Source organism: Lissotriton vulgaris, chromosome 3_1 (assembly GCF_964263255.1).
Source record: "Lissotriton vulgaris chromosome 3_1, aLisVul1.2, whole genome shotgun sequence".
Lineage (NCBI taxonomy): Eukaryota > Metazoa > Chordata > Amphibia > Caudata > Salamandridae > Lissotriton > Lissotriton vulgaris.
Genome location: NC_141689.1, coordinates 352,448,193 through 352,472,406, shown reverse-complemented (window position 1 = coordinate 352,472,406; position 24,214 = coordinate 352,448,193). Strand labels below are relative to the sequence as shown.

The window sequence follows — 24,214 nt, the reverse complement described above, 5'->3', positions numbered from 1 at the left end:
CTTAATGTGACAACTAACATCAAGATAGGGTCCTCTCTTCCATAGCCTCAATGCTGAATTCCTTGCACCAGGCTACTGGAACATACCTAAAAATAACCCACATAAAGCAAAAACCATTAGCACCCTTTAAGACATACATCTAAGAGATTGCAGGGAAATGTGCTATAAAAATGACTAACCAATTTGTGTACTTCTTTTTTTCAGTTGATCCAGGAAGTTCTGGAGTTATTAAACAAATCATACCATTTGTTAGGGGAGGAACCATTGGCTTTACTACCAAATTGAATGAAAAACTGGCTTCTGACCACAGCACAATTGATATTGATGACTACGTAGCCTGGGCATCTTCCCTGATAGATGCCCCTGTGGTGACAAAACTAAAGGTAAGGAGGATGGCAGTCATGTTTACCAAGATGTGAGCTTAACATTTGGATAGGTTTTACTGGTTATGAGAGTGTTCATCATTTTCTTTTGAAATCTTGCAGGGATATTTGCCCTACCAGTTGAAACTCTCTCCAGACGCATAGTTATCAGCAGTGCAGCAACTCATTATGAGAGTTTTAGTGCTCAGCAAATGTTAGAGGTGTCCATATGCCATGCCTGCACTATTGCACAATGCATCCTTGCTCCACCACAGACTCTCTTAGAACAGTATACACAGTGTACCAAAGCGATAGTGCGAGTGGGGACTCTTCAAAGACAGGTAAATTGTTTTAGGACACCTACCAATCACAATATAACCATCAACATTTTTGCAAATTCATCCGGATTCACTGAATCTCAGAACAAAGCTTTAGAAGGCTTCTTCCAGTTCAGGAGAAAATTCTGTTCTGGTGCTTCGAGGAACTTTGAAAGACATTCCACAACTGCCTATTCCAAGGAGTTTCAGCAGGTTAGAAAAAACCCACTTATTGTTCACTCTGTAGTCCCTAATCGACTCGCGGCTTATGGTGGAAAGACCCAACCTCTCCTTATCTGATCTCTTAGATGAAAGCTCATAGGCTTGAGAAAATATATGGCTGCTTCATTCCATGGAAACTAGACATAAACCATGCATAGGACCTGCATCTCAGTTTGAGCACTCGAGGGTGAGGAAGCTGTACTCCTATAGAAACATCCACTAAGCAGATCTAAAATAATCTGCTCAGATGCATTTACCTCAGTCCATGTCTATGACCTCTTGGAGAAGCACAAAGAATGTGATTCAGAAAACTCTCATTCACTGTTTACCTTTATGAAACACACAACCTGGACATTAGCCTTCTCATGGATCAGATATTCTGTGTGCAGGATAGGTCAAAATCACAGCTCCATTAGATGTGTGTTTTCCACATGAAAGACAATAGATGACATCACTCACTCCATTTTTGTTATCTTCCACCAGACATTCTGCAGAGATGTAGCATCCACCTTATAGTCCTCAGTTTTCCTTCATAAAATTCTGAGTTTACAGATCCCTGTTCTAGGAAGCTGGCTCTATATTAAGTACTAGAGCGAAGTACACTGTGCAGCGAGTCCAGTGGGTCCCCAATTGGTTTAGAGAGGCAAAAGTAGATAATACTAACGCTCTCTTTTGTGGCAGTGCACCAGGCTTATCAAAGGGTAGTGCTAAATATTTGTTATACTCCTAGAGGCAATAAATGAGGCACACACTTAAAGAATGATTCCGAGACCAAATTAGAAAAATAACACTTCTTTTATATAAGTCTTTAGAAACAAGAACTACATTCAAAGGTAAGTACTGTTTTCTATAGTAATATTCGCAGGTAATTAAAATGTTTAAACCTGTGCGCTTTTACGCACAATGCTATCCTATGGGATGAAAAGTCAAGAATGCATGAAGGTAGGTACAGTTGGTTTCAGGGTTGGGAGTTGTAGTGGGTCAAGGCTCTAAGTACTACCAGCAGTTCTTTGGGAACCGCCTAGGTTCTACCGAGAGCCAGGTACTGCTGAGGCTGGCATCTGGCGTGCTACAGTGAAGTGGCGCCACCTAAAACAGGCAGCACAGGGGGACTTGCAGACAAATCTGAGGGCTCCTAAACAGGGGCTTAGGTCGAAAGCAGACTTGGAGCAAGGGGGCACAGCCAGTTCATCAGGACCCAGGCCGGGCGACTCAGGTGCTGAGTGGTTAAGTCAGCTCAGCGGGGTGCACAAAGAGGCACCTTCCGGTCAGGGACAAATAGCTGGCAGGGAAAAAAAATCATAGCAGCTGGGCCACTCTCAAAGTGGGTCTCTGTGATGCTGACATCCCTCGATGGCTGCTTGGTCCTGATGCAGTGAGAGTCCGAATGGACTCTCACTGTTAGTGTTTGGTGCAGGGCATCCCGTCCCCATGGAGGTTGGTGCTGCACGGCTCTGGTTGGAACTGGTGACTTCACTGTAGGTGGGAAGACACATCTGACCATCCAGGGCATGAGTACCTTCTCCTGGTTGTCTGTGGCATCAGTCAGGCCGGGGAGCTGCAAAGCAATAACTCCTCTACTCCAAAGGAGACTGTTGGTGGTTTTCGAAATGCTGGCAGGCTACCCAAGGCTTTTGTAGTTCTCCAGCCCACAGGACGAGTCACGCTGTTGCGATTGTCAAGAGAGGACTGAGGATGGCAGGGTTTTGCGGCAAAGTCCAACGTTCTGCTGTAGTTGTCACCAGGCAGTGACTCTTCTTTGTCCTTCTATTGATCCGTCGAATCTAAGTTCTTGGCTTCAGGGATGCCACCTAAATATTCAATTTAGCGCAATTTATGGGGAGTGACAGGTAGTAGCCAATGGGCTACCTACCTTTAGGGTGTCTACACCCTCTATATGGCCACTTCCTATGGAAAGTGGTATACCCCTGAGCCTAGAATGCTAAAACTGGAGAGAGAAGACTATGCCTTCATGTTATTTCTCAGTAGCAAGCACTAACTCCAATGAGAAATCCAAGGAACATATTTAATTGATTGCCATTTTTCACTAACATTTGAAAACCTTTCTTACATTTGTGGACAATAGAAGGTATGTTATGTTAATACAGACAGCCAACATCTGAGTGGAAATCAATGTGTGCATTCTCACTAAGCATGATTGCTGACAGAAGAGGTGATCATCAAAGTTGCTACAGGCAAATCTAACATTGACCTTCATGGAACAAACTGCTTTAATGCTCTATTCCGTGTCAGAATTAAATACACTTTGCTGGGTAATTGCCCCTTCAGGCCTGGGTGTGTTTTTTGTGTATAATGGCAGGAGCTTAGGTTGTCAGTATTGGCAGAAGTACTTAGTAAATGAAATTCTGATGGATCCGCAGATTCCTCACTTTTGGAATATCCCTGGTGCCAGACTGGATCCGGAAGAGATTTCAGCCTGGGTCCTCCGTGCAAGAAGGTGGCATCATTCTGCTCTGTGTCAATTCCACTCTGCCCAAACGTTTTGGTGGTTTCCACATAAAAGCACCACCCTAGAAAGCTGAAGTCAGTTCCTTTCTTTATGTGCTATTCAGATCCGGAGTAAGCTCCTAATATTTTTTGACTATTAATGAGTTTTTTTCTCTTCAGATTTCTATTCAGTCTGTAAGGGAACATTTCCCATATATAAAACCACAAGGTTTAGGCCTTGTAGCGATTGTCGCAAATAGATGTTTGTGACAGATCATCATGGGCTGTGTGTTTGGTGTTTGGGGTCAGGCCATAACTCCAAGTCATGCGAGGAGTGTGTCCTGATGCACACAAAGGCAATCCAGTCAAAGACACAGACGTGTTCCCATTCTAGGGGCCGGTCACAGTCCAAGTCTTCGGGTAAGTCAAAATCAAAAAGGAAGCACAAGAAGTCCAAGCAGACCTCGTTCCAGCCTCTTCACTCTCCCTTTAAGAAGTCAAAAGAACGTCAAGTTGCCCTACGGTCTCGTTGCCAGTTCTCTACCGAGGAGCTGTTTCTGTGGGTGTCCTTTAGCAACAGAATGAGGCATTTAAGGAAGCAATGCTCTACATCTTCATCACCCTTTCGGGCTCTCTCTACTGCATCTTTGGCCCCCATGGATCTGTGGAGGCCTCCAGTTGAGTTACTGCCAGCACATCCTCCCTCAGTGCAATCTGTGCCTCTTAAACCTGCTTTGGGTTTGGCTCCACCTCCAGAGCCAACTTTACACCTGGCACCAAGATCCATGCCAATTCTACTTTGTCAACACCCACACAGTGCTACAGATGCTAGAGAAGGACATCAATTCCATTGTCCTGTTTGACTCAGAAACTAATCCATCTCAACCTCGATCAAAGACGCATTCTAGCTTAGTTCCTACACGTTCAGCCCTCCATACTTTATAATATGGCCTAGAAGCCATGTCCCAGTGCTCCAACAACTTTTCAGATTATACTCTGACTAAAGCCAATCAGCTTTTGGTGATAGTGGTATGATGGTGATATTGGGGACAAATTCTCTCTACCATGTTAATGACAGTTTTTATCTAGACTTTCAAGAGACCATTGGGCTAGATGCTTCCCCTGACACATGGCTTGTTTCTCGCTCTGGTCCTTCTACAGAAGGATTCATTTGCCATGGTCATTAGATAGGGAACTGCAGTCTAAGACCTGGAGCGGCCCTCCTTTAAATTAAATACCAACCTCCTCACTGACATCTTACAACTCGGACAATCCTCATCTGAACCTCTACTGCTGTTCTACTCCAGAGAGCCTCACCACAGTTCATTTCCTGCTAAACCCTCCCGCTGTGGACACAAAGCTTTTAACATTGGAGGCATTTTGGAGGAGGATGTTTACTTCCAGTAGGCTCTCCCTCAGATCAGTCAACAGCAGCTGTTTGCTAAGAAGAGACTCTCATGCATTATGGGACTTGGTTGCAGGGTTATTACCAGTAGTCCAAGAAGAATTTTGCACCAATTTGGCACAGATCATTCAAGATGCCAGGATGTGGCCAAGTATGTTATCTGGTCAAGGCTTGACACGGCTGACTGTTTAGGCAGAGCGGTTGGCACTAGGATGGTGATCCTATGCCACGCGTAGATGAGATCCAGTGGCTTTTTGGGTGATGTTTAAGCATTACTCATGAATATGCCGTTTGACAGGTCTCTCCTCTGAGGCGAGTCTGACTCCACCTTTGAACGCTTTAAAGAGAGTAGAGCTACCATGCACTTCCCCAGTCCTTCCAAACCTGCACAACAATATCCCCAGCAATTCTGCCCTTTATAAGGCAGCACTGGGAACTTCACCTTCAGATAGTTTTCATGCTCATCAGCCCAACAGCAGGCACCCCAGTTGTTATGGGGTCGGAGTAGGGATTCGAGCAGACCACACCCAGGCCTGAAGGGGCAGAGAACTTCCCAGTCCCTAGCACCTCGGGCAACTGGCTCCAAGCCAATTTAGTTTGCCCTTAATAGTAAATGACCACCTTATAGCAGGCAGGATCAGTCATTTTCTCCACAGGTGGGAAGCCATAAAATCCAACAGACAGTCCAGCGAGGCTATGCCCTACCATTTCTTTCCATTCTGCTGCTGCTTCCACCCTCATTAGAGTAGCTTTCAGAGGACTATTTATTTCATTTTCCTAAAAGAAGTTGAGTATGTTTTGGGGAAAGGGGCCTGTAACATGCTTACAGGACGGAATACAACCCAAGTAGTGAAGTTGAGTACTTTTTGTTTATTAGACACCCGGAATGATATCAGGACTATGGGTGAAAAGAATAAACAAGGGAAAATAAGAAGGTATTTAATTGGAACAGTCACCTAGTTACTTCACTAGTATCTTGCTGCTGTCACCATGGGACTTCCTTTCACTGTGTCTCCCCTTTCAAGCAAGTCCCCTTGATGTACATGACTGACTCTCAGGAAGAAACAAAAAATAAACAGGTCCTGGGTATCACAATACTTGTCTTCCACTTTCACCCCAACCAACCAACAATACAGTGTTCCTTTTGTGAAAATAGGCCTTCTGGTGAGGCCAGTGCCTTTCGCAGTTCACTCAGTGAGCTTAACATGCGTTTCTTGGGCCCTTACCAAACAGCCCCTTTCTGCCACCACCAATTGTCAAGATACCATGCTATTGCCGCCATTCAGTAACTGAATAAAATTACTTTTATCTGGTGCTATAGCCCATTTCCTGAGCCGTAGTGGTGCACACCACAGCGCCCTCTTGCCTTAGGTTGCAGGTGTGTCTCGTGCTTTGTAGGTCGTCTCTCTTGCCTTCACTCCTCCTCTGGATATTCCGCTCCCCGTCCCAAGGGGCGCCGTCAAGGAAAGTAGCCAATCTGTCTGTCTTTGTTTTGTCCCCACTTGTCACTCTTCTTCTCACATCTCCTATCCTCTCTGCATTTCTGTCATATTCCTCCGTCTTCCTGATCTTTTCCATCTTCGCTTTTGTGCCCTCTAGGGGAGACGCCATCTTCGGTCACTTTTGCAAGTGTCGAATAGAAACTAGAATCACGCTGTCCTAAACCTTGAGGCCACCCGTGGTGGCCATCTTGAAATTCCTGTAACTCCACTCACCATCTCTTTCACAGCAATCCCAACTAATGATGGCCAATTGGCAATACAGAACAGATGGCATAGGACAAGAAGTCAATATTGGACTGTAGTCGGCCAGCCCGATGATGAGTACGAAAAGAAAAAGGTTGGAGTGCTAAAAACCACTAGCGAATCCTAGAGTTAAAATGTTTGTTGTGGACCAACCAGACAAGGGGAGCATGAGCTATCAGAAGAACAAAGCTATGTCCCAGAAAATAATATTGAAGTGATTGAAGAGCCCATTTAATCGCTAGACACTGTCTCGCTAGTGCAGTTTCCGGGGTAAAAGTTTCCGACTAATTTAAACAACTGGTCAAAGCAGACTCTCCATATCAGATTGTGAGAGAACTGCACCCAGACCTTTGCCTGACACATCAGTTTGTACCACAAACTGTTTTTGAAAGTCAGAACACAACAGTACAGGGTCATGACATAAGATCTCCTTTAATTTGTCGAAGCTTTGTTGGTGGGCAGAGGACCATTATTTAATTTTCAGTAGCTGTACATTTTTCAGCAGATTGGTTGTGGATGGGCAGTGCCTGAGAATTGTGAAATTAATATTCTGTAGTATCTGACAAAACCTAAGAAGGACCTAACCTCTCATTGTGATAGGGGTCTAGGTAGGTTTTTGATTGCTTGCACTATGCCAACAGGCCGAATCAAGCCTGAATGAATCTGGTGTCCTAAATATCAAATGGAATCTGTGGCAAGAGTAGACTTTTCAGTGTTTATTACTAGGTCAGCCTCTTTTAGCGAAGAGAAGATAGTTTCAAAGTGTTGAAGGTGAGTTCTCCAGTTTGAATTAAAGATTACAATATTATCTAAGTAGGCGGCAGTGAACTTCCAGTGGGGCCACGGAACCTCGACCATCAATCTTTGAACGGTCATAAGAGTTCCATGGAGGTTGAAGAGCAATAATGTAAATTGATAAAGGCCTGACGGAGTTGTGAAAGGGGTCTTTTCTTTAGCTGTTTCAGTCGTGGGATTTGCCAATGCCCTTTAGTGAGATCAAGAGTAGATAGATATTTCGCCTTGCCTAACTGTTCAATCAGTTCATCATCTCGTGGCATGGGGTATGGATAAAACTTCGATATACTGTCTAGCTGACAAAAGTCAATACAAAATCGAAGGGAGCAATTTGATTTGGGTACCCAACTTGGGAACATCAGGAACTGGGGGAGGGCTCTATGATGTCATCCTGCAACATTAACTTCCTCTACCTTACTACAGCTACTCTTCTGGCCTCTGGTATTCTGTATGGCCGTAAGTGAACTACCGGTTTTCTTTCTACTACAATATCATGATGTATGAGGACAGTTCTCCCTGGTTTTCCTGAAAATACATCTGTGTACTTCTGGAGGAACTCTCAAAACTGGTTTTGTTGTTCAGGAGTGATTAAGGGTCCTAGCTTTACCTCTTCTGCTTTTGGGAGATGGTCCCTTGGTGGAAAGCTACTCTCATGATGATGGAAATTGGTGATCAATAGCGACTTAGCCTCTGGAGAACTTGATAGGGTTCTTCCCACTTCTTCAGAAGGTTTACATGAAAGATTTGTTCCCTGTGTTTTCTGTTTGTCACCGCTACCCGGTATGTCACTGGAAGTACTCGACTTATGTTGCATTGGGACCCTGCCACATGGCCAACAACTTATCGGAGGAGGGTAACAAGATCAAAAAGTTCTCTTCTTGCTTGAGTTTGTGAAGTGCAGCTCTTTTGTTGTACCCTGATATCTGCTTTTCTTGGGTCCTTCTCATGTTCTCCAGGACCTTTCCCAGAGAGTAGTGACATCACTTGTGAACTGTGCTGTGTATTCCAAGGTTTTTACCCTCACCTTCTTCCTCTTCTCATTGTTCCACTACCATGTCAAGCAATGTGTGTGGCTGTCTACCGAATACTAACTCAAACAGGGAGAACCCAGCAGAAGATTGGATGTGACATCTGATAGCAATTAGGACCATAGGGATCTTCTTATCCCAATCGCTCCCTGAATCAAAGACCAATTTGTTTTTTAATGGGCCTAATTATGCAATTGTTGCGCTCAACCAGACTGTCAGTTGGGGTTGGTATACAGAGGTCTGGATTTGATGAATACCTAATATCTTACAGACCTGGGACATGAGTTGGGACATAAACGGTGTGTCCTGATCTGTCAATATTTCCACAGGAAACGCCACCCTAGAAATAAATTCCACCATGGTACGCGCCACCACAGTGGTCGTCATACTAGTTAAGGCTATGGCCTCCGGATTTCTGGTAGCGTAGTCAACTAGAACTAATATATACTGATATCCTTTGGAGGACGGTATCTGTAGTCCCACTAAATCCATTCCAACCCGTTTAAACAGTAGGTCAATGATAAGGAGCGGGAGTAATGGAGCCTTTGGTTCCTTAGGAGGATTGACTAACTGTAGCGGGTACACGAGGCACAATATCATTGAATATCCGAGTATGCATGAGGCCAACAGAATCATCTTCGTAGATATTCCTCTGTCTTTTCAGATCAACAGTGTCCACTCCCAACCTAGCAATAGGCTAGGGTTAGACCCTGTTCTTAAAAGTGATGGGGACTATTAACTGCACTTTTCTTTATTCTCCCTTGTTAACTGTGCAATGCAATAAACCTTTCTTGACAAAAAGATTACAAGACTACCTGTTCCTGTTACTCTGCAGTACTTTGAGCCCACACCAGAACTAGATCGCAATCGTCCCGCTAGGCGGCCCTGAAACTAGGTTGTGAGTTCCCATAGTTTACTGTGGGAGAAAATAAAAACGGTAAATTGCTCTGGTGATTCCCTTAAAACAACCGTTTATCAATGTGTTTATCTGACTTGGTTTTTTTGCTTCCCTTTTCATCAAACAACAACTGAGAAAATTGGGGATGGTCAGTACCAATGATGGCGTCCTCGGCCACATTGGGAAGAGCCCCCGCTTCTATTATCTCCGACTAGTTTCCTCATCTAACTTCTATAGGTGCTGTAGAGTAAACCTTCCTATCCACATGAGATCAGGTAATAGCTACTTTCCTTTTGCTTACCGAATGATGGCACCCTGAATCAATAAAAAAGCGTTAACGTTCTGTCTGTTTTGCGATACTCTTCATCAATAGGACTTAGCCGTTCCTTCATGTATAACACCTGGCCCCTTAGTAAACCTACTTCCAAAGGTTCAGGTGCAGGTGCTTTTTTAGGACAATTGCTTGCTATATGTCCTCATTCAGAACAGTGGAAACACTGAGGGCTAGATCCTACCTCCCTCACAGGTCCTGTAATCAGTATTTTATTTTGCAACGGGAGATGTTGACTGGGCCTTATTTGTCGTTTCCAAGTGGGGTTCAGGGTAGGCTGACTCCTACTTTAGCTAGGTGTAAAATCAAAGGATCTGCGGTGAGCACAGGCTAGCTTGATTATTCCTGTAACTCTGACATTAGGGTGATATTTGATCCATGCCCTCGTAGATCGTGGTAGGGCATCTAGGTATTGTTCAAAGTATAACATTTAAATGACCTCATCTAAGGTAGATGTGCTTTGTTTTAACCATCTATTCCCCAAGTCCTGTATACAGTAGTACAATGCTGGGGATTATCATTAAGGCTCTTTATTTATGGTATTTATTTTTTGACATTTCTGTCTGTATTTATCCATATTTCTTTTTGCTAATGTTTGATGTACGTTACCTTATTCATTTTGGGCTTTGTGAAAAAAGGAAGTTGAAACTAGTATATTTCCATATTTATATCACCTATAAATATGCATTCATACTCGAACGCCTGATAGGTTTAATGATATGAACACCCACAAATGGTAAATCAATGCATGTATATGAAAACATGAGCATATTAATATCAAGGTTGGCCATATCTACTATTGTTTAAACCTCTTTGCTAAAATTCCTTTATTTTTTTAACCCCTTATCTGTCAATCCACACAACTATTTACTAAGCAGTCATGACTGACCGCATTTAGAATCAGACATTAAAAAATCCAATTTCTGTTTTTATCACGATTTTAAAATAAATACAAAAAGGAAAATAAATGTTTTTTCTAATTGTATTGATCTGCAAAATTGAAAACAGGGAGCCTCAATTATACGTAAGTCCCCAATTCTCTTTCCTGAAGTTGGTTTTATAATATTCGCTATCGTACCCCAGACTTTCTAGAATAATTTCCTTAATGCCTTCGTACGGAGTGGTACCCAACGTGTTGGTGGTCTGGTAGGCAGTTTGTAGCTCTCTTGACAGTAAGGGAGCAACATATTGTCCCCAATGTTCAGGTGGCCAGGAGGCACTTGTAACAACCCTTTCAAAGTTTGTAAATAAAAAGTCCAGGTCTTCTCTAGCTGATATTATTGCAAGACAGAGCTAGGAAAGTTGGGATGTAATTTTGAACTCACAAGGGCATTTGTAAGTTTTAAAAATGCTGCATAGTGTGTCTGCTGTTTTTCAGTAACTAGTGTGAGATGGGACTTTAAACCAATTTTCAAGTTCTCCCTATCTTGTTGTGCTGCCTGCCGTTCCATAATCAGTTGTAAGTGTATCTGTCCCTCTGCCAATTGTTGTACCATTTGTTCCATCGTGACTGTACCTGTAGCCCGAGATTACAGACCGAGATCCCACTACTGACACCTGACACCTCTCATAACAAGGTTATGATATAAGGACTACAGGTGAAAAGAATAACCATGGGAAAATAAGAAGGTATTCAATTGAAACCTTCACAGAGTTACGTCACTCCTAAGGCAACTTACTTCCTTTCAGTGTGTATCCCCTTTCAAGGAAGTCCCCTTGATGTAAACATCCGACCCTTGGGAGGAAACAAAAGAAAACAAAACAGGTCTTGATTATCACAATACTTGTACTGCACTTTCCCCTCCACCAACCAACAGTGTAGTGTGCCTTTGTGAAAATGAGCCTTCTGGTGAGGCCAGTGCCTTTCCCAGTTCACCCAGTGAACTTAACAAGCATTTCTGTGGACCTCACCACACCCCTTTCTGCCACCACCAAGTGTCAAGACACTGTGCTATTGCCTCCATTCAGTAACCGCATAAAATAACACTTGGCTGGTGCTATGGCCTGTTACCTGACCCATAGTGGTACAGACCACAGCGTCCTCTTGCCTTATGTCACCAGGTGTGCGCAGTGGTATGCTTTGTAGGCTATCTCTCTCACCACTGCTTCTCCTCTGGAACCTCTGCTCCACGTCCCCAGGGCCGCCACTTGTCGCTTTGCTTCATGCGTCTACCCCCCTCTCCGCCTTTCCGTCATCTTCCTGCTCTCATCCATCTTCGCTTTTGCGCCCTTTCAGTCAGCGCCTTCTTCAGTCATGCTTGGGAGTGCAGAAGAGAAGCCTGGAGACAACCTGTGGCGGCCATCTTAAAATTCCTGGAACTCCGCTCACAATCCTTTTCACACGGCCATAGAGATGCTTCCCGCAGCGGAGTTTGGAAATGGGTGTTACTCCCATTATTTCTTAGTGCCATAAAAGGGTGGAGGCCTTCACCCTATTTTAGATCTCTCTTAACCTCTAAATTTCTTCCTGTGGAGGGGAAAATTTAAGATGCCCATGCTATCCCATGTTTTTCTGCCCTGGATCCAAAAGACTGCATGGTAGTGTTGGACCTGTAAGATACTTATTTACATATTCTCATCCTGCAAGCCCATTGGTGCTGCCTGCAGTTCAAAGCGGCCCACAAGCATGTTTGGGTTGCAATGCTCCATTTGTCCTCACCAGTGCCCCTCAGGTTTTCACAGTCAAAAGTCAGGCGTAGCAGTCTTCCCCTTTTCATGGCAATTGGCTGTTGTAAGGGGGGTCACTACAGTCAGTCATACAGCACCTCCAGATGACATCGAACTGCCTTACATTTCTTCACAGAAGCTACCTTTCATCTGTGCCATCCTACATATGGTACACTTTTTGGCCTTCCCTTAGGATCAACAAGTCCAGGACATTCAGGCTATGATTCCAATATGTCAGTCTCGGTTTTCGGTCCTGGGTCTCATGGAGGGTGGCAGTGAGGCTGCTTGGATTATTGACCTCCTGCATCCTACTAGTCAACCTTGCCAGATGGCACATGCTGAGTCTGCAGTGGGATCTGAAGGCTCAGTGTGCTCAGCATCAAGGGAACCTCTCGGATTCCATCCAGGTTTTGGAGTAGACTGCACAAGATCTGCAAAAGAGACAGACCACTTTCTCTAACTTCACTGCCAAGCCCGACGAGGTGACAGACATGTCATTGCTGGGTTATGGGGGTCATCTGGAAGAGGGGGAGATAAGAGGACTGTGATCTCTGGCAGAGACCTGTCTTCACATCATCCTGCTGGAGTTAAGAGCCCTTCACTTGGCATTGAAAGACTTCCTGCCATTAATCAAGGGAGGCTGGTTCAGGTGCTCACTGACAACACCACTGTCATGTGATAATAAAATAAGCAGGAGTGGGATGGAGCCCTGGGCTGTGTGGCCGAAGGCCCTGCACCTCCTGGATCCGGCTGAATCATCTGGGCATCTCCCTCATCATACAGCAAGTGGTGGGAAATGTAGATGCAAGGGTGGACAAACTCAGCCTGAGACATCTAACAGATCACAAAAAGCATCTACACCCGCAGGTGGTGCAGGGCACCTTCCATCAGTGATTAAAACTCTGACTCAATTTAATCGCTACCACTGAGAACATGCAGTGTCAACACTTATGTGTGCTTTTGTTCCCAAGCATACTCCTTCCATCTCGAGTGTAGCACAAGACTCCTTCTGCTGCCTCTCATGCCCTGCGTTCTGGTGAATATCAGTTGCAACCAGGCACAAGCCATCCTAGAGGCTCCAAATTGGGCCTGGAGAGTGGTACCCACAGTTTATGTAGATGAGCCTACGTCATTTCGCGAGAACTTTCATCACTGCAGCAGGGCAGGGTCATGCCACCGGCCTGTGCAATCTACACCTCCATGCATGGAGATTGAGCGGTTGCAGTTGACTGTATTCGATCTGCCCCCAAAGTAGTGGATGTCATACTGGTGGACAGGCATCTTTCTTTCTATCAAATCTCTTTATGCTGGACGCTGGAACAGGATAAACTATAATTTATTTTTAATATTTTTAAAGTTTTATACAGGGCTAGCTTGACCCGTGGGTATCAGAGCGCTTTACATACACAAAGGCAAGAAAAATTGCATTAAAGCAAAAACATAATAATTTGGCATACATTGCAGGGGAGGGAGAGAATGCGGGTGGTTGAAACATTCAAATAACCACCTATCCTTGCTCGTCATGTGAGAGGGTAGTCTGCTAGGTTATTGAAGTTTAGGTTAGTTGACTTGGTCGGTAAAGTATTTTTTGAGGATAAGGAGTTTCAGGTCCCTTTGAAGCAAGAGAAGGAGGGGTAGCATCTGAGGTCTATAAGGAGTGCATTCCACATCCTGGAAATGTTACCAGAAAAGGATCGGCATTAAGTGGTTTTCTTTTTCACTTTCGGGGGGATGAGAAGAAGTGAATTGGAGCTTCTCAGAGTTCTAGATTTTCCTGATTTTACCAGTTTGCAGTTTAGGTAGTTGGGGTAATGTGAATGAAGGGTTTTGTGTGTGATGCAGGCCACTTTGTTGATACATCTCCATGGGAAGCCAGTTGAGGGATTTTAGGGTTTGGTGTGATGTGTTCAAATCTTTGTACACCAGTTATGTGTCGAGCTGCCATGTTAAGGACTGACCTTAGTGGGGCTAGGTGAGCTTTTGGGGTCCCTATTAGGATGGCATTAGATCAACGGATTTTACTATTGTCTTGAGCTCTTCTTGGGGAATGAAAGGTTTCATTTTCTTGAGGTGTTTTAGTGAGTAAAGCGCACCTTTTGAAGAGATTTTGATGTGGTCCTACATTGATAGGTTCTTGTCCAGGATAATGCCTAGTGACTTTACCAAGTCGGATAGGACGAGGGAGCAGTTTAGGGCATCAAGATTCTTGAGACAGTCATGGATTGGTCAGTGGTAACTTTTTGGAGATAACAGTATTAATTCAGTTTTGTCCAGGTTCAGCTTTAAGTGGTTTGCGTTATACCAAGTTTGGATCTTCGTTCGTGTGCCATTGAGGTGTTGGATGCACTGGGTGATTTGATTTTGTAGTAGATTTGGGTGTCATCTGCATATAGGTGGTATCTCACTCCTGCTAGTTTCAGAATGATTGTGAGGTGTTCCATGAAGAGATTGAAGAGGGATGGTGAGAGGATCGAGCCTTGCGGGACCCCAAGTGTGACTCGTGTTGGTCTAGAGAGGCAGGGCTTAATCTTAATGTGTTGCGAACGGTTCTGAAGGAAGGAGGTGAACCATTTTAGTACTATGCTGGTAATGCCAGAGCGCCTCTTCAAAGTCTCAAGTAAAGCTGAATGATCTATTGTGTTGAATTCCGCTGATAGGTCAATAAGGGTGAAGAGACAAGCTTCACCTTCATCTAAGGCTCTGTGGATATCGTCTGAAATGTTGAGCATAGCTGTTTCAGTGCTACAACCTTTCCTGAATCCCGATTGAGAGGTGTTGAGAGGTTGAAATCCCCAATATGTTTGTTAAGTTGTTGGAGAACATACTTCTCAAGTGTTTTAGCTAGGAATGGGAGGTTGGAGATAGCCCTGAGGTTGTTGAGATCGTTAGGGTCGGCCCCTGGTTTCTTGAGTATGGGTGTGATTTGTCCTAGTTGAAGGGAGTCCGGGACACAACCTAATGTGAGAGAGGAGTTGATGATTTTTGTCCAGAATGGGGCAATGGTGTGGTTGAGTTTTTTTATTACTGTGGATGGGAGGGGTCCATAGTGTGGAAAGTAGGCTTTAAGCTTGCAATTATATCGAAGACCTCGTTTTCCAACATGAGTTCAAAGTCCGACCAACTAGCCTAATTTTTCAGTTGTAGGTGGACTTTGTTGTCCTTGGTATGATTTCGTTCTGTTTGGTCAAGAGTGATTAAAAGTGGGTAGGTTGTGAGGGAAGGAGGGTTAGAGGTTTGGATGAAGGCTTGCTCAATTTCTGTGACTTTATCAGTGAAGAAGCTGGCAATTTCTTCGCATCAAGCCTTGCTGGCTTTTATTTCATGTAGCGATGAGCCGTTTGTTTGACTTTTAACAATGTTGAAGAGTTCTCTCGGTCTAGTCTTCGCTCGGTCTAGTTGGATGCGGAAGAAAGGGTCCTTTGCTCTGAAAATATGTTTTTTATATGCCGACCGAGTAGAACTAAGTTGCGCTAGGTGTAATGTTGAAGGATTTAGTCTCCATGTCCTTTCCGAATGCCGTAGTTGTCGTCTTTCATTATTAAGATCCACGTTGAACCAAGATTTAGATTTGGTAGATCTCACATGTTTGTGTTTGAGGGCGCTACTTGATCTAATACCTCCGTCATTGTTGAATTAAAGTGAGCTGTAAGGTCATCGGCCATCACACTGGAAGGCTGGAGCTGTAGATGGGCATGAATCCTGGATTCAGGTTTGGTTATAGGGACTCCTTTGATGTTCCTTGTCCCGTGCTGAGGTTTGTCAGATCGTGTTGATGGTTGTCTGATGTGTGAGTCAATAATAAACAGTATGAGGTGGTGGTCAGACCAGTCAACGGGGGAAATCGATCTCAGAGAGATTAGCTCATTTTTGGTAATAATAGCATCCGGATTGCTCCTTTGGTGTGTGTTGGTTCATTGCAGAGTTGTTTGAGGTTGGTTATTTCAAGCAGGTTGGAGAGGTTTTGGACTGTGTTGTCTCCAGGGTTGTTCCAGTGGATATTGAAGTCACCCAGGAACACGTCTTTTGTGTCTGTTATGGAGAATTGTGTTATTAGGTTGGTAAGTTCTTCGGCCAAGAGGGCACGATCACCCAGAGCATGGTAGATGGTGTGAAATTTGATAGTGCATTGTCTTTGATTGTAAGTTCAACACCCAGGTACTCAAGAGTCAGGTATTCTGTAGGTTTTAATGTGGTAATCTGTATTCCTTCATTGTGAATGCTAGCTAGCCCGCCACCTGTTTTGATCGGTCTATCGAGTCTGATGATATTGTATCCTGGAGGGGTGAGTAGGTCTAAATGGGGGTAGAGTGGTCATTGAGCCAAGATTCAGTGAGGAAAACGATGTTGATTTCTTCAGCGAGTATAGTTTCCGCAATGTCTGTGGTGTGTTAAACTGCTGCTCTACAGTTAAGGAGCATGCAAGGTTGAGGACAGGGGGCTTCCAAGTTGGTGTGTGCTGTATGGATAGATATGTATTGAGCAGGAGGTCTGGGCGAGAGGACAGTCTAGGGATTCTATGCGTGGCAACTATAACTGATATTGTGGAAGGAGCTATATTCTGGCTCATTGCGAGGTAAGAGTAGTTGATTTCATCTGCTTCCAGGCTAGAAATGGGCGGTGAGCTTGGCTAGGTCGGTGTGCCTGACTCCCCAAAGGAATGGAGGGTCATAGGGTGTCAAGTGGGGCCATGGAAGAGGTTGCGCGGGGGAAGGTGCGTAGCTACCCGGAGAGTATGAGCAAATAGGCTTAATCTGGTTGGAAAGGTCTTCTTGTAGTTGTAGGATATCGGTCGCTAGGGTGTCTGTTTTCTGTTCCATTCAGGTCAGTTGCTGAGCAAGTGAGCTAAAAGAGCTTCTTGCCTTGTGCTGGAGCAGTGTATGACTAGGGTCTGTGAGAGGAGAGAGTACTGGGTTATGGGATTGAATGGTATCATTGGAATCAGGAGCCGGTATAGACTACTCGTGAGGAGTTTGGCCCTTGGTGTTTCCAGTCTTGAGGTTAGGAGGAGGTGTTCCACAGTCTTGGGTCCAAGGGAGGAGAGTGAACAATGGTTTGGAGGAAGTCAGTGTCCAGGGGTTTGGCAGTGATATTAGAGGTGGAGATGTTTTAGGCATGTGGATGTGGGTCAGAGGAAGGAGATTGTGTAGTCGTTTGAGGGAGGTCAATGTCCAAGTGATTATCGGTGACGTTGGACATGGGGATGGTTTGTGCAGGTGGAATAGGGTCAGTATCGGATTTGGGGATAGTTTGCGAGGGTGGAGTTGGGAATCCTGAGGTCAACAGGGAAGTACCTGTAGCGAGTTCAGTAGCGACAGACTGTAGTTTGTGTCCGATCTGCCTAGCTCAAGATCAGCCTTGTGGTGTTTATTACCTGTGAGTATGCTGGTCCTGGTGGTATCAGCTGATGCCATTATAGTGGGTGTTTGATGGCGGAGTGTGATGGTGAGGGTAGTGAGATTGTAATGAGTGATGGTGGATGTCCATGAGTTTTGGAGTGGGTTGTCAGGGAAGGGGGATTGGATCGGTTCTGGGTTTCTTGTCAGGGTGGAGGGGGATAGGGGAGATTGGGTATGACGGTTCTGTTTAGTTAATGAGGAGAGTAATGTTGAGAAGTGACGATCAAAAGTGGAGAGGTGCGTATCAGTGGCCTGTACAAGAATGTTTCCTGTTCTGAAGATGGAAATTGTAAATTCTCCTTTAAAGGTGGGGGAGGCAGTTGTGGAGATGTTTTCGGCATAAGGGATATTTACTGACTTGGTAACTAGAAAGTGAAGAAGGAAAGTTTTTTTCCATTTTGTCAGGCGATTAGTGTGAAAGATGAAGTTAGTTTTCGTCTTGCCGTTAGTCGCAGTGTGGTACTTATCAACTATAAGTGTTTCCGGGTGCTGTTTTAAAGTTCTGTGCTTGAAGTTCTTTTTAGCATTATTGGTCAGGTTTTCGGCGTAGTTTACGGACCATGAGTTGGGCCCATAACGCACGAGTTTAGAGTTCCGAGTGGGGTTTAGCAGGTGCATAAATAACAACTGAGAGTTCTGGTTCTTTATGAAACGAAGGGAGGGGAGGATTGTTGGTGTGGAAAAGAGTAAGACTACCAGGTAGCGTCAGATCTTAATGAGGCTACACAGTGACTCTATGTTAGTGTAGAGGAGTAAGTCTACAAGGTAGTGACAGGTTTTAATGTGGCCCCAAGGTGTAGCTCCCGGAGTTAAGAGTTAGGAATTCCTCACCTAGTACCAGGAAGGTCCTTGTGCCCCGAACTCCTCGCATTAAATTATCAACAGGTTTGAGGATTCCTTCATCTGCGCCACCGATGGTTGAACGGACTCACAGCGGCAGCATCTCCCACACGATGGGCTAGGCAATCACACCAAATGGTGAGCAGCAACAAGAACTTTTGTCTGGTCATAGTACCCTCGACCATGGGCCAGTAAACACAATTCCCAAAAAAGAGTTCTATTGGCCACCCAAAGTGATCCTGCGGACAGGCATAGAAGATGAGTCCAAGATCAGTGGCAATCTATTGTCCGCCCAAAGTGAACCTGCGGACAGACCTAGAAGAGGAGACCAAGTTCAGTGGCAATCCAAAATCATTCCAAGATGCCTGCCATATTTGCTCATTCAGTGAGGAGACTCATGGGAAGAGGCCTAACAAATTTAGCCAGACCCAAGAAGTGTAGAGGTCCAAAAACATCAGGACCAAAACGGAGGCTCAAATGGCCACAAGAAGTGATCCTGCAGGCAAGCAAAGCAGAGAAGTCCAAACCCAGAGGTAATCCAATACCATTCCAAGATGGCCGCTGTCTTTGCTCAACTAGTGAGGAGGCTTGTGGAAATCCATCCTTTATTTTCATGGTTGGGTATCCAAACTTTGTTTACATGGTTGGATAGGGGAGACCATTTTGAAGAAGATTTCTACCGATGACAGGGGGGAAGGTACCAACAAAATGGAGGGCCATGAACACAGAGCCCCAACTGGACAGATGAAAGGACACAACAGGTGTCCAGACATATAGACCCACGTTGCGCCTCCAGCCAATGACGGAACTCGAGAAGCAGATTGGAGTGGGCACTCTTCAGGAACACAAGGCCCCCCCCTCCTCGGGACTCATGTGGGAGACAAGCCGGTCTGTAGGCTTGTGAAGAAGGAAGACAGGCTGCAGGCATTCTCCACCCGCTCCTGGGGCCCTGGGGGAATCTGCAGTTGATCCCTTGCGCCTCACGGGGGCCATCAACTCCGGCTTCCTGAAGGGTTCCAGCCAACTATCGCACAGAGCCTATGCATCAGGGCAAGCCGCTATGTACAAGGCACAGCTAGCGTCCCCCGGCAGCTCCTGATGAACAAGGGGAGCCTGTGGTGAGAAACGACATGGTCACAGAGGGCTCCGCTGCAACCTCAGATTCGAGGTGCCATCCCACTAGTATCGGAGCACCAGACTCTCCTACCTGCAACTGGCTCAGGACACAAGTCGGTTGTCCCAGGCGAGATCTGTAGTGCAGCCTTTGGGGGTCAATCGCCTCCCGTGCATCCTCTTTGGCAGCACGGGAGACTCCAATGTGAGGGGGGGGGGGCAGCACTCACAAGACTCCGGTGAGAACCAGTAAGATGTTCAGGGGGCTCGATCTCCCTGACCAGCCAGCTCACCAGTCCCAACATGCTGTTAGGGGGATGTCCCAGGGCTCCATCTCACTCCAGGCATTTGCGGCCAGCAGCCAGCAGCAGAACAAGCAAGCGAGGTGGGCAGTGGTCACGCCATTACAGGCAGCCAGCCGAATCCGGAGTCGGCAGCAGGTCAAACAGCCAGCAGCGGAGCCAAGAGGAAGTGAGGCGGGCAGAGGCCGTGGTCGTCACAACCCGTGGTGGCAAGCTCACTCCAGAAACTGCGGCAGGCCCGGCAACCAACAGCGGAACGAAGAAGCGAGGCTGTAGTCTTAACTGGTAAGTTTCTTTTCAAAGTGCATGGCATCTATTTTGCTTTTGCTGGTTTCGCTCATTTAAAGGGTGGATGGTCAGGGTAAAACTGGGAATACTCAAAGATAATGCTACCTACCCTCGGGGAGCTCTGTGAGGACCCCCAGTTCCGTCAGCCATCTTTCAATTTACAGTGTTATGCTTATCAGACATGTTACTGTGGAGAGGTGTGGCTCACTGGTTAGAGGCGGCAGACCCGAGTGCAGAGAACGGCCCGAGACCAGGGTTCGATTCCCGACGCGGCAGGGTCTTGGACCAGGATCAGCGGACTGATAATTCTCGCATCGGTGCCTACTCCGACCAGGGAGCACACTCGGCAACTCTGGGCATTAGCTTGCCTCATCTCCACAACGGCCCCACACAAACGCCGGGGATGCCTGGTTTCACCTTGGAGACCCCCAGGAGGGACTATCTCACAGGGAAAGCCAGGACGGGTTCCCCAGCGGTCTATAGCGCTACGAGGCCTCCGGGTAGCAGTGCGCTTTACAAGACACAACAATTTACAATTTACAATTTACTGTTTGTTCTGTCTTTGGCCCAGCAAGGAATTGCAGTGGCCACTGTTAAAGGTTATCTGTTAGCCATTTGGCCTTTTTGCCTTAATTGGACCAGCTGTCCTTGTTCAAAACACCTTTTTGTGATGCTTTTTGTTATAGGTGAGGTTCGCATGCCTCCTCCTAAAATACCTTTTATGGTGCCATGGCATCCTTACTTTCCTTATATATTTCCCTTACAAGCTGTTACACAGCTGTTCCCTATGTCTCCTGACCCTGAAAATTGTCTTTCTTATCGCAATCACCTCAGCTTATTGTGTGAGTGAGCTGCAAGCTCTGGCATTCTGGCCAGCCTGCACCACCTTCTATCTGGACAAACTGATGCTGAAAACTAGAGCAGCCAGATGTTGTGACTTCCATTCAGACCGGGATGCCAATCACTTTTCCGATGTTTATTGCCCTTCCTCACCCCTTGAAGGAGGAGGAGAAGCTCTATTATATGGACACTAAAAAGGGCTAAGCTTTTACATCGATCATACCAAAGATGAACAGCTCTTTGTGGTGTTCTACAGGGCAGAGAAAGTCAAAGCAGTGCAGAAGCAGACTTTGTCTAGGTGCATGATCCACTGCATTAATACCTGCTATGCGACGGCCAAGAAGCAGCTTCTAGAAGGGTTCAGGACCCATTCCACAAGGACCAATTCGTTTCACATGGAGTGCCTGTTTTGGATATTTGTCAGGCAGCAACATGGGCATCAGTGCACAAGTTCACAAAGTACTTGTGCCTTGACAACTAAATCCAACAGGAAGAGCATTTTGGCCATTCAAGTCCTAAAGGACTTTTTGGCCTATGTCATTCCAGAGACTTACCACTGGAGGAGGTGCTACTTTTTATCTATTCCAAAGGTGAGGAATCTGCAGTTAGAAGTATCCATTAGAGAACAAGTTATTTACCTTTGGTAGCCCTTTTTTCTAGTGGATACTTTATCTAACCTCCTGCTCTTCAACAATCCCCTGCCTCTAAAAAGGTCCCAAATCAAAAATTTACATGCAGGCATTAACAATTTGTTTTTGAGCTCTGAGGTTGTAAATGGCGTCCAGAAAGAAACTGATGTCAGCGGGCTTGGAGAGGGCCTATATGCAGGTCCAGCCATCTCTTCTGGAGCAGAGAGGGGTTAAAGTGGAGCTGCACAATGCCACTTCTAGCGCCAAAGGGTCTATGCCGAAAAATCTTTCGGATCCAGTCTGGTACCTAGGGATAATCTAAATGTGATGAATTTTTGGTAAGAACGTTTATCCACTAGAAAGAGTGTTGCTGCCTGGTTGGAAGAGATCTCTAAATATGATGAGTTGTGCCCTGCCAGGTCAGTGTTGTACATCACTCCGCTGACCAGGCAGAATAGACTACAGCCCGTCAAACTCTAAGTGAGCCCCCTAGTTCAGAATTATGTAGTTCTATTAATTATGTAATCTATTCCTGACTATTTATCCTAGGGGTATTTAGCATATTGTTAGGCCTGTCAGCCTTATGGTGGTCTTCCCCCTAACCTTTTGTCTTCACCCCTCCTATTTTTTCTCATTTCGTTTCAGTTGGACTTAGGACTAACCAGGGCTAAGGTGCTTGTGCTCTGTCCTTTAAACATGGTAGAATTGGTTCACACCCAATTGCCATATTTATTTTGCTTGTAAGTCCCTAGTAAAGCGATACCACATGTCACCATGGCCTATAAATGTAATGCTATCAGAAGGCCTGTAGCACTTATTGTGCCACCCACTTTAGTAGCCCTTTAAATATGTCTCAGGCCTGCTATTGTTAAATGTTAGTTAGATTTATAAAGGGCTCTATCACCCCACAGGCATCCTGGTGCTAAGAGTACTAGTTTAACCATGAACCAAAGTGCAGCAAAAAGTAGTTGCTGGCAGAAAGACGGGCCTATGCAACCTCAATACGGAAAAAGACAGGTTTTTAATTTTTTCCTAAATTGCAAAAGATCTTATTTTTTTCTGAGGCTATTTAGTAATGCATTCCACAGCTTGGCAGCTGCAACACTGAAGGCTCTTCTTCCTATTTTAGTTCTTTTAAATGTGGGTACTTATATTAGTTTAGCTGAGGATGAGCGCAAACTTCTGCTAGAAATAGGAATAAACCAGCTAAACGTGTGCTGCAATGGGTTAGAAAAGGGGGTGGTGATGGACGGAGCATCTGAATCAATCAAACACTCACACCCAGTCAAAAGATCTGGGTTTAATCCATCACCGTTCTTTAGCCCACTCTGCCACCCCAGTTCGGACATGGCTATATGCAAATCAGTCTGACCCTGTGCCTCATGGGAACAGTCCAGCCCGAACTGCCAAGCCATGTCTTCCCTGGACCGGAAACAAGCTTCCGATGACCGGTTTCTGGCATTCCAGCCGTCTTCAGCCCAGCTTGCTTGAATCCAGTGGCAAGATGAGCAAGGGACTCACGTCTGAGCATACCCTGCCACACTTATGGAGGCCAAAAGCGGTACAAAAGGGGGTGGTGATGGACGGAGCATCTGAATCAATCAAACACTCACACCCAGTCAAAAGATCTGGGTTTAATCCATCAAAGTTCTTTAGCCCACTCTGCCACCCCAGTTCGGACATGGCTATATGCAAATCAGTCTGACCCTGTGCCTCATGGGAACAGTCCAGCCCGAACTGCCAAGCCATGTCTTCCCTGGACCGGAAACAAGCTTCCGAGGACCGGTTTCTGGCATTCCAGCCGTCTTCAGCCCGGCTTGCTTGAATCCAGTGGCAAAGTGAGCAAAGGACTAACGTCTGAGCATACCCTGCCACACTTATGGCGGCCAAAAGTGGTATAAAAGGGGGTGATGATGGACGGAGCATCTGAATCAATCAAACACTCACACCCAGTCAAAAGATCTGGGTTTAATCCATCACCGTTCTTTAGCCCACTCTGCCACCCCAGTTCAGACATGGCCATAAGCAAATCAGTCTGACCCTGTGCCTCATGGGAACAGTCCAGCCCGAACTGCCAAGCCATGTCTTCCCTGGACCGGAAACAAGCTTCCGAGGACCGGTTTCTGGCATTCCAGCCGTCTTCAGCCCGGCTTGCTTGAATCCAGTGGCAAAGTGAGCAAGGGACTCACGTCTGAGCATACCCTGACACACTTATGGCGGCCAAGAGCCGGTGGGGTGGCAGAGTTGGCTAAAGAACGGTGATGGATTAAACCCAGATCTTTTGACTGGGTGTGAGTGTTTGATTGGTTCAGATGCTCTGTCCATTACCACCCCCTTTTGTACCGCTTTTGGCCGCCATAAGTGTGGCAGGGTATGCTCAGACGTGAGTCCCTTGCTCACTTTGCCACTGGATTCAAGCAAACCGGGCTGAAGACGGCTGGAATGCCAAAAAACGGTCCTCTTAAGCTTGTTTCCGGTCCAGGGAAGGCATGGCTTGGCAGTTCGGGCTGGATTGTTCCCATGAGGCACAGGGTCAGACTGATTTGCATATAGCCATGTCTGAACTGGGGTGGCAGAGTGGGCTAAAG

General features: G+C 45.8%; 1 protein-coding gene across 1 annotated transcript in view; it reads left to right on the top strand.

The window, feature by feature from the left end:
- C9 (complement C9) overlaps positions 1–24,214 on the top strand; it is a 212,190-nt gene that overhangs the window by 133,485 nt on the left and 54,491 nt on the right. Inside the window, exon 9 of the mRNA XM_086960567.1 lies at positions 205–383. Within this exon, the coding sequence (XP_086816693.1) occupies positions 205–383 (179 nt within the window). The remainder of the gene's footprint in view (positions 1–204; positions 384–24,214) is intronic.